The 10,889-nt window shown below is 43.9% G+C and overlaps 1 protein-coding gene across 2 annotated transcripts in view; it reads left to right on the top strand.

The window, feature by feature from the left end:
* The window catches only part of TAL2 (TAL bHLH transcription factor 2), a 12,418-nt gene extending 7,841 nt beyond the window's left edge, over positions 1-4,577 (top strand). The window contains exons 1-2 of one of the 2 annotated variants that reach the window (XM_027663859.1): positions 295-690; positions 1,840-4,577. In XM_027663859.1, the coding sequence (XP_027519660.1) occupies positions 1,850-2,203 (354 nt within the window). In that variant the 5' untranslated portion in view covers positions 295-690; positions 1,840-1,849 and the 3' untranslated portion in view covers positions 2,204-4,577. Of the gene's footprint in view, positions 1-294; positions 691-1,839 lie in introns of those variants that run through there. The other variant, XM_027663860.1, reaches the window with a different exon arrangement.
* The last annotated feature ends 6,312 nt before the right edge of the window (positions 4,578-10,889 follow it).

The following is a 10,889-nucleotide window of genomic DNA, read 5'->3' as shown; positions in this document are numbered from 1 at the left end:
GAGAGAGAGGGAGAGATACAATCCCCATTTGGATCAAGCAATGGGTCTTAATGTAAGTCTAAAAAACATAAGAAAAACTCTCAGCAACCTGAAATGTGAGCCTCTCCTGAAGCAAGAACATTTTGCTGAGACAATTTTCTCATCCCCTAAAGGCATGACAGTAATTTGAGACTTCTACCAAAATAGAAATGTATCAGCAGTAAAAGGCCATGGCTGAGAGGAGCCTGTGAGGCTGGGACAGTGTGAGCCATATACAGAGTACAAGGGTGTGCCTGTGCTGGTGGCATCTCTGACTGGAGATCTCTGACCACAGCTGCGACATGATTTATAGTGCTGCAAATGTGTTTCCCTGGCAGTGGATAATCAGTGCTGGACTGGAACTTGAAGGAGCTGGGCAGGAACTTCCTTGCCTTGGCTCCCTCACAGGGCATCCCAATTAGCCTGAGTCACATTTGTCACATTTCTCTGTTCACTGGGACTATTGCTCTGTATATTGGTGAACCCCAAGTGTCTTGCATGATGTGAAGCTGCTTCAAATGGAAATGGGATTGCAGTTGGGCTGTCATTCTGAAATTACCTCTTCCCAGGGGTGAAGGGTGCTATTCCCTCTGCTCCCCACTCTCCCATGGGACTGCTATAAGGAGTTTGCCAGTGAGTATAAAAAGCTAGTGTTTTCACATGCATAAGAGGGTAAGTGGAAACATTTGTCCTTTAGTCTCTTGGCTGTGGATAGTTTTTTCCTGCTCCAATTGTCTGTGTGCCATTGGCACAAAGAGCTACTTCAGAAATGGAGGAGTGAGTGTCTCCTCCAGGGCTGTGGGAGAGAAGGGAAGACACTTTGCACTGATGGTGGGAGAAGAGTTAGGACAACCCAAAGATCTTTTGAGCATCTTTCTGGTAAATGGCATTTAAAATCCTTGTGCACCTCTTGCTCAGTACTGCTCTGTTGCTAGGTCTGCTCTGGTGACTGGGTTCCCTTTGCTTGGCTCTGTGGGGCAGGGTGGGCAGGTAACATCTAGGCAGATGTTTTGGGTGGAATGCCAGTGTGTTTTCTAGGAATCACACTTTTCCTCATGCAATCACGGCACTTGTGGCTTAGTCTTGGCATCTCTCAGGGGCTAATGCAGAATGCTGAATGAATCAGACCTGAAGAGTCTCTGCCACCAGCCATGAGCAGCCAGTGTGGGCTGGGCAGGGAACCAGGCTGTTGTTTCCCTGGAGAAGGCTCTTGAAATAACCACAGTCACACATGCCTGCAGTGTTGGCTATCTGCTCACTGAAGGCCGACAGTGAAGGTCCACCTGGCTTAGTTTCAGTCACCAAGCCTAGGCCAGCTGGGAGCAGACCCCAGGAAGTTGTGAAAAGAGGCTGGGAAAGCATGGATGTGTTCTGCACTGGGTCTACCTGCCTTTTCTCATCAAAAACATCAGTGTGGCTCTCATGGAGTCTGATGGGATGACAAAGGGATTGGTTGTTGGGAATTCTGTTGCAGGAAAACTCTCAAGAGCCTGGAGAAGCTGAGCTTGTAGCAGCACGAAATGGTTGTATGAGGAAATTAAACTCCTTTAACTCCTTTAGGAAGTTTTTACTGAAATCTGGCATCTGTTTGCAGCTGCAATGCTTATAATCATGGCTGTAAATGGGGACATGATTTCAGTGATTAGGGCAAATCTGTGCAGGACATGCAGGACAAGGGCATCAACCACAGAGGGCAAAAATTACAAGCCTAGAACCACAACTGCGGGGTTGCCACTGGCCCAGAGGCTACAGAGCCCCCAGAGTAGCAGCCTAGTAGCCAGGGCTATCTAGAATTCACTCAACATCTCCTTTGCTTTGCAGCACCTTAAGCATGACAAGGAAGATCTTCACCAACACCAGGGAGAGGTGGAGGCAGCAAAATGTCAACAGCGCCTTTGCCAAGCTGCGGAAACTCATTCCCACCCACCCACCAGACAAAAAATTGAGCAAGAATGAGACCCTCCGTTTAGCCATGAGATACATCAACTTCCTTGTCAAGGTCCTGGGGGAGCCAGGCCTGCAGCAGACAGCAGTGGCAGCTCGGAGCAGCATCCTGGGGTTCTTCCAGCAAGCCCCACACTTGCAAAGCATGGAGGAGCTGACACTAATTGAAAACTGTGGTGTCTCCTGTCCTGGCATGAGCAGCAATATAGTAGAGTGTTGGTCAGAGACATCATCTCCCTAGCAAGCAATGAGATGTGCAGTCTTGGTGCTAGTCTTGATAGTCCCTCTCCTTTTGCTCCTCTATGTATTGTGAATATTTATTCATATTTATTACTATTTTATTTGGTATGCATTTTTATTTAATAGGAAAGGAAATCCTTGGTCATCCAAAAACCTGGAGGTCCAGAGGGAGAACTTGCAGTCCCTGGGAAATTGGAAGGACTCACTGCTGTCTCACTGAGTCCTCTCCAAGCCAGAGGAGCCTTCTACCCAGATCTCCTCCATAAATCAGGCCGTAGAAACTCATTCAGTGTTTCTGACATGGAAAGAGATTATTCTCCCATGCTAATTCAAGGAATCACTACTGAGATGAAGAATGATGACTGCACCACAAAATTTGTCCAAGATAGACATCTGGCCTTGGTAGTGAAAGATTTTGAGAGATGTGATATTTGATGCAGTCCTCCACCAGTTGTTCCAGGAGCTAATTGCAGTCACTCTTGAGCTTGTGAATCTTATTTCCAGCTTGATTCTTTTTTTTTGAGAATGCAAGTCCTAGTCCTTGAACCTGGAACCTGGCTACATCTTTCTCCGTCAGACTGGAGGGATCCCTAGTGTCAGAGCAAAATGCATTAAATAAAACTAAATGTTAGGTTAAAGCAAAGTGCTAATTTAAACTTAAAGAAGACATAGTCGTAGATGAGTTTCAGTGGGTTCAATAGGCAGAGTATACCTCCTTCGTAGCAGTGCCAGTGTGCATGTGAAGGATGCTAGTCAGCTGTGCTCCAGATGCCTTAAAAGCCCATCAAAAAGAGGTTGGTGGATAAATGTCTTTGCATACCCAGCTGACTGCCTTTAAACTCCTTGATTTCACCTGCTGTAGCTCAGGTAGCTACAGCTACAGCTGTAGCTGCAGCTGGATACTATCCTAAATGGGCTGATGGAGCAAGGACAAAGAAATTGGTGTAAATTATTTTCATTTCATTCAGCAAGTAATTTCCATTTAGGGAAAAACCCCAGCCATCATGCTCGTTGGTGTTTGGATGACAAGCAGGTTGAAAGAGGTTTCGTGAAAGTGGTTTCATGTTGTTGCCTAAAAAAAAATTTAATTTCTTGATCGAGTTATAACCTGTGCCATAAAAGGCCTGGGCTGCTCGTGTGAGGTACAGAGCAGCCCAGAGCAGCAGAAAAAAATGACACAGGCTTGAAGTAGAACGCCTTCCTGGTCAGATCCCACTGACAAGTCCTTTGGATTTCCATGTGGACCAAGGTACATGTCAAGGCTTAGAAAAGACAATTGTTCAGGACTTATGAAGAAATGGAACTTCCTTAGGCCAAAGCACATCCCTGGGCTGTTTCTGTTTGTTCATGAGACAATGAGGTGCCTTCAGAAAGCAGGGATAGGGTTTGTGCACGTAATATGTACAGCCCTTCTGCATGAGGGGATTTGGCACCTGAAGCTGAGCTGCCTTTCAAAGCCTCACCAAGCATCAGATGCACCAAAGAAGCCAGGGCTGGCTCCTGCTACGGGTATATTGGGCTGTCCTGAGAATTGACAAAGACCAAGGACACAGCCCACCCCGTCCAGGACTGGTGCTGGAAGGCACAGGCATGCCAGTGGACAGAGTTTGACCAAAAAGAAAAGGAAAAAACAAAAAACTGAAAGGGTTTCTGTTGATTTGGTTTTGGTTTTGAACACTGCTAATAGTCAGTTTGCTTATCCCTGTGTTTGTGAGCTGTCAGGACTGCACTGGAGGGCAGCTGACTGAAAAGGCACTGAGAGTACATCCTTCGTGTGGCTTGTTTCTCTCCACCTCTGCCCACTTTAATGGGGTTAAATGGAGCCACAGCCTCCTGTGCACAGCAGCACCTCAGAGGTAATGAGCCAAGTCCTCCTCTCAGCTTTCTGCTGGCTCACTGGAGTTACAACAGAACAGATTAGTCCAAGTAAATCAGGGCACTTATTGGTGAGGTGTGGTGGTACTGTTTGGTCTATCAGTCATTTGGTGTCTCAGGAAACAAAGTCACCAAGGCAAGGCAAAACATCTTGTGAGAAGCTGTCATCCAGAGGAAGGGAAAGAAAACCTGGCAGTTTTGTAATGTAACATGCTTGTTGTATTTTCTGTGCTAAAAAAAACTTCCCTTCTTGTCATTGCTTTGGTTCATATCAGTGCTTTTTTTGATCTCCTTTCAATTTAGAAGCTCCCTGCTCTCACACTCAGCAAGTATCTCACTAATCTATCTACCAAAGACTTTTTTTTTTGGTCATTTCTTCTTTGTGTTTTGGGGATTTATCTGTATGATCATGAACACAAACGGTGTAACTGATACCATTCTGTGCTATATGATGTTATTTAACTTCTAATATATTTCAAATAAATTATTTAATTAACTAATCTTTGTCTTTTCTAAATTTCTCTAAACTTTTGTTTTACATTTCCATGCCACTCGCTAGAAGACCCCAAAAGCATTAAAATGTGATTTCCAGTAGAGGATGTTTGTACTGTCTCTTATGCAAGAGTCTTGGTGGTAGAAATGACATTATGAGACAATGAACAATGATAAGAATTCTTTGTTTATTACTATTTCCTACCCTTTTTGGTTGAATTACATTTCAATCTACATGCTAAGAAGATTTTGAAAAAGATAGATAACTAAAATTTCATTGTGCAACACTGTTATTTATGTCCTCTAAATATTCACAATTCAAAAGATTATAATCAACTCCATTTTAAAAAGCATAAATCACTCTAAAGAATTCATTTGTACTCTGAGTCTATTGTTCAGACAGGCACAACCTACAGATTCAAACAGGAGTCCAGGTTCAAATATAAAATTTAATTAAAATTTGATGGCAGTTTAAGACGTAAAGGTGTTCTTTCTGGATAACATCTAGTGGGAACAACTTAATTCCCAGCTGAATATGAGGCTGAGAGAGGAAGAGGAACACTAAGATGGCAGATGCAGAAGTTGTAAGGAAGAGATGGGAAATCAGTGGGACATAGGGCCAGTTTCATGACTGATTGAATGTCTCACATCCCTGACAATCTTCTGTGATACACCAAGAGAGGGATTTCTGTACAAAATGTGCCTCAGAAAGGTATCTTCTCAAGGGATTATGTATAAAAGTCATGAAATCAGCAAATGTGAAGTTCAAAATGTATTTATATGTGATGTCCATGTATTTCTACTAAGCAAGACAATGCCACTTTAGAGAGGACCCTCTGCTTACAGCAGGTAATGCCAAATAAATTTGTATGTTGGCGATCATGTGGCAGTACCTCCTCTGGAAGTGGGCATGGCATAGCCGTGTTAACACAGTGCTGTGAAATAATGGAACTGTGCTGTGGAGATGTACCAAGTCATTTGGAGATGATTAAAAAATGTCTCATATGTGTTTCTGCAGTGGCAAAACTTTAGTATGATGCCTTAAGCCCCTAATGGTTTTTATTTTTTAGTATTTGTAAGACTTGTAAGTTTTATAAGTAGGTTTGAAAAGCAGAAACCCTCCCTTCTTTGTCCCTTGTTCCTTTCCCTTTCCCTCCAGCACCCTTGTTTATACATTCCTTAACCCTCTTCCCCCATTCTATGCTCCCCATATCAGCCCTACTTCTGAATCTAATAGGAATGTTTAGTCTTTTGTCAAGGCAAGGCCCAGACAGTTGACAGAACAGCATATCTGGGCCTAAACCACAGAATGCGTCAAGAATTACGTAATTGTGTACCCTTTGTGCTCCGATGATGATGAAGATGGTGAAGTAGGTGGTCCCAAAATGCACCCCAGACCCATTTTCAGGGGGTGGACCCCGGGGCGGTCCAGAGAAAAGGCGACAGGGTGGATACATCTGGGATTGGATGGATGATGTAATAAAATGTAACCTCTCGGGCACAGGGGCGCGTCTTGTAACATCTTAGCCTTGGCAAATAAACCCTTTTCTTATCTCACCCCTAATTAACTGCTCCGGAGATTTTTTTTTTCAGCACCTAAATCCCACGGCAACAGTATAAATGACAAAATTGTCCCTAGTGTTAAGGATCCTACTGTCCCCTAGTTGTGACTAACAGTGCTAAATAGAGCTTTGTGAATAGCACTGTTTTACCCTTTGTATTTTTTTTTTTTTTTTGGTGGAATATGGCTGTCAAGGTAAAGTGGTATTTTCTAGAAGTATCTTTGGTATCTCCTGGTAACAAAAGGAGTGATGCAAAGTTAAAAGAGTCATGGCCCCCTCCAACCCATGGTACTCCTGCAGAGCTGTACGTGAGATGTCCTCCCATGAGTCTGTGATGCAGAAATCTCAATGAGACATTCCTGTACTTGGAATTTCTAACAGGATCAGTGACAGAATACAGCTTCACATTTCAGTTAAAATTAGGAGGATTACTTCCTCCAGAGGCTGGGCACTAAGAGACAAGTTCTGTCACTCTTCAGCTACCCCAGAGCCCAAGAGAACTGATGTCATTGTGTACTGCCATCAGTAAAAGTAACCCATGCATCACCAGGAACAAGAGTGCAGGGTGTTGTCCATCATGTCCACTTCCTCAGTATTCCATTTGTGGCTATGGAATGTAACTGAATTTGGATATTTGGGCTGGGTAAGGAAAGGAATAGGTTGCAACTGTATCTTGCAAGGATGCTGTAGTCTTGTGCGTGAATCCTAGTGATGGCCAGCCTGTGGTCAGAGGAAGGGCAGGTCTGCAGACAGGACTTTGGCCCAAGATTCAGTGGATTCAGATCCCTGCTGATGTGAATACACTGTGCCTAGCACTGGACAAGGCACAGTATGATTCTAGATCAGCACGGTGCCTTCTTTCTGGAGTATTGCCCATGCTGAGGAAGACTTTGTGGTGAGGCATGTGGTCAGCAGCATTGTTTGTTGTACCTAGTCTAAATCAGGGAGGAGGAGGGTATAATGAGCATCACAGAGGGAGACTCACGGGATATGCCAAATTAAATGGCAAAACAGGTTGTTTTAGGACACTAAGATCCATCCTAGTGTCTTGATCCAAGCATGAGGTGAAAGGATTCGTGTTTAGAAGCATATAATTCGTGAATCATTTAGTAATTTGTCTCCCAGTATTTAACCAATTCCCACACATTTCTTTGCTGCTGGGGAATGATATGCAGTGACCATGGCTAAAGTAGTATGAGCAAGGCAGATCTGACTTTTGTTCTTTGAAGGCTGCACGATGAAAGGAGATGGAGAGAATGAGCGACTTAACTACTGACCTGTGGGGCAGAGGTCACTTGGGAGCCAGTTTTAAATCTAAAGGTCATCAACAGAGTGACAGAGTCTAAATCCATCACTTTTCAAGGGTGTAATTGTATTTTTAATACAGCAGGTGCTGAGAGAGTCAGAGCAGAGAAGGTGGGAGGAAGCAGCTCAGAAAAGTACTTGGGTCACAGAAGGTAGAGATTGATTACCCTGTGCCTGGTCGATGGTGGTTGACTATATTCGCTGTTGTTCTGTCTGTAAGCCATGGGTAGCATTTTCACTGCACTCTGAGTTGGTCCAGCTCTTCTCTATAAGGAACAGAGTCTCATCCCACTGTATTTTCACTCAACCCCCTTTCCATGTGTGCAAAACAAACATACATCCCATCCCTCCGCAGTTTGTTTTGCCGCCATGGATTGCAAACCCAACAGAGCGCAACAGAGGACACCATGATAAGACTCTTTTGGAGAAGAGGTGCCTCAGGCATTGAGAGCCAGAAAGAGAGGCAAAGAGCAGCCAAAATTTCCATGGGTGCCTCTGCCCTGCTGAGTATCAACATCACAAAACAGCACAGAAGTGTCTCAGGGTGAAAGGCAGGAAGAAAGTGAGACTCCCATGGATCTCAGTATGGACTGCACTAGGTCTCAGGCAAAGTCTGCAACTTTTTTGCTGTCAAGCAATGCAGAGATATCCACAAGCACAGGGCAGGAGAGGTTTCCCATGCATCCACCTTTCTGTCCCATTGCAGATGGCTGGGGGCACTCTATCTCAGAGCTGGGCAAGGTCCCTCACTTTCTTTGAAATTACCTACACTACACCTTGAAAGACAGACTCTTAGGTAAGCCTAAAACCTTCATGAGAAGCTAAAGGATGACAGCCAAGTCTCTAGGGAGGTGTTCTGCTTCCAATCCTGTTGTTGTTGAATGTAGACACTGTTTAGCATTGATTTTCTCTGGGTGACTGTATTTGGCAAACCCTGGTGGACAGCAGTGCTCAGTCCTAGAGCTGAGAAAGGTAACAGCAGCCACTATCCACCATGCCTTCAGATCCCAGCAGAATTACTGTGCTCTGTTACACAGACGTACAACCAACCAAGATGTAACCTATAGATTATCTCGGCTCAAGACTTCACAGTACTAAATTCCAGCTTTAAAAAGCTTTAGATTTACTGGAAAGACCTGAACCCTCAAGAGGAAACTGTAATGCCTAAAAGCACCTTGAGTGGAGGACATTAGACCTAGTTAACCACAGAAGCTCAGGCCATCTGAGTGTGACCTGAGATGTGTTACTTCCTGGAAGTTAGAATGTGTTTCAGAAGGAGGAATCTGGTCCTGCTAAGAGGCTCTGCATTGATCTCTGTGGGACTGAATGGTAACAAGTCAGTTGTCAGTTGAGAGTTCCCGACAGAGCGAGTGAGCTTGGCCAGGTTGAATTTGCCAGGAGCACTTGGTGCTGGCACAGCCTGCTTGGGTGGGAAACATTCCCATCACTTGAAAGGGAACTGAAATAACTCAATGCTGAAGGGAGCTGCCTACTCTGGTGCTTCCTCCTGAGCTACGCTGCTAACATTTTTTCCTGAATTTCCAGGCACAGAAGAGTGGCCAGCTGCTGCCTGGTGAACATGCCCAGCCACTGTGTTTGGCACAGGACAGCTCAATCTCAAAGGCCACATTTCTGCACAGACATGGAATGCAAATGGGTGCTTCCCAGCTCTCAGGTTTAAAAGTGAGGGGAGAAAGTCATGGCAAGTAACTTTTTACCTGTCAATATTGAACTGAATAGCTGGGCAGATTAGAAAACACACACATATATATGTTTGTCTTTCTACCTCTCTCTCTCTCCCTCTCTGATCTATTGGTTTATGTCACCCTTATCATGTCCTTGAAATCCACCCTGAAGTTCACTTAAGGTCTCATGCAAACAGAAAACCACAAATTTTGCCTTTCAAATTCAAAATTACTCTTCTTTCAGGCTAAGGAAAAATAAATGAAAAGAATGAAAACAAGACAAATTTTCAGTGAGAGCATGTAGGATGAATTAACAGTGTCTGACACACCTGGATGGACACTACACTTGTAGGGGGAAAGACTTCTTCTATATTACCTCTCTATATATCAGCTGCAGAAAATAGAATGACACCCCCTTGTTTCTGTTACATCTAACAAATAAGTTGAACTGCCAGTTAGGTAATTCTGAAAACCCTGACACAGTGGATCCTATTAATTTTAAACATTTCCCAGAAGTATAGACTGCTGAACCAATACAGACATACACTGGTTATATGTTTCTGATTATCAAATATGTTTTCTATTTCCTTTAACATTATAGCTGTAAGCTGCTTATTCCTGAAGTCAAAGAAATGAAAATGCTGCTAAAATAATAGTAAAAAAAAAAGTTTCCTTGCTATTTATCACAACTTCATCAGTTAAATATTTCCAGCAGCCCTCTGTTGTGATGCTATTAAGATAAATTGAACCAAAGACAATACTACTTGAAAACTGTAGGTTCAAGTTAGCCAGGATTTTGTCATAAATACTGTCTCAAAGCTTGACTTACTGTGACATTTATGTTTCCTTTATTTCTGACTCTCTGAAGTACTGGAAAAGTCTAGGGCTGAGGCTGTCAGTAAGACTCTTGATCTCGAGGGCTCAACTTAAAATATTTTAGGGTTGCCGTGACTGCATTTCGGGGTGTTTTTCTTGTAATCTCTGCACATGCATGCTTTTAAGATACATCAGAAAGAGGGTGACTGGTCAGGCAATTCAGCTGGAAGAATCAGTAGTGTGGAAGCAGCCTGAAGATATTTTTAAAAACAGGCACCTTCAAGTAATTTAATTGCATGATTCTGAATACACAAGCATATAAAGCCACTAGGTGCTTTTAAAACCTGTGTCTGTGGATTTGTGTCTTGTGTCCTCTGGGACCGTTCTTCTCCCAGCAAGGGCAGAAGGGAGAGAATTAGGGCAGGCACTAAGGCAATCAAGCAGATTGTTTACTACTCTTAGCAAGGCAAGTCCACTGCAGGAAATGCCTAGGAAAAAAAAATCAACAAACCCTGCCCTCCTCTGCCCCTAGCCAGTTTTTTTTTCCTATACCATGTTGCTTATCAGTCTCCTGCAGACTCTAAAACTCTTATCTTGATAAGACAGATTACCAAACTGATCTCCTCTCCATGATGAATAGAAATCAAACAATGTTTTCCTCTATCAGTAAACCATACATCCCCAGCCCAAATAAAGTAACAGAAACTCAATTCTCCCTTCCCTTCCCTTCCCTTCCCTTCCCTTCCCTTCCCTTCCCTTCCCTTCCCTTCCCTTCCCTTCCCTTCCCTTCCCTTCCCTTCCCTTCCCTTCCCTTCCCTTCCCTTCCCTTCCCTTCCCTTCCCTTCCCTTCCCTTCCCTTCCCTTCCCTTCCCTTCCCTTCCCTTCCCTTCCCTTCCCTTCCCTTCCCTTCCCTTCCCTTCCCTTCCCTTCCCTTCCCTTCCCTTCCCTTCCC

The sequence above is a fragment of the Corapipo altera genome, unplaced genomic scaffold (assembly GCF_003945725.1).
Source record: "Corapipo altera isolate COAL_440 unplaced genomic scaffold, ASM394572v1 61153, whole genome shotgun sequence".
Lineage (NCBI taxonomy): Eukaryota > Metazoa > Chordata > Aves > Passeriformes > Pipridae > Corapipo > Corapipo altera.
The sequence above is the reverse complement of the archived record's forward strand: the minus strand, read 5'-3'. Positions and strand labels throughout refer to the sequence as shown.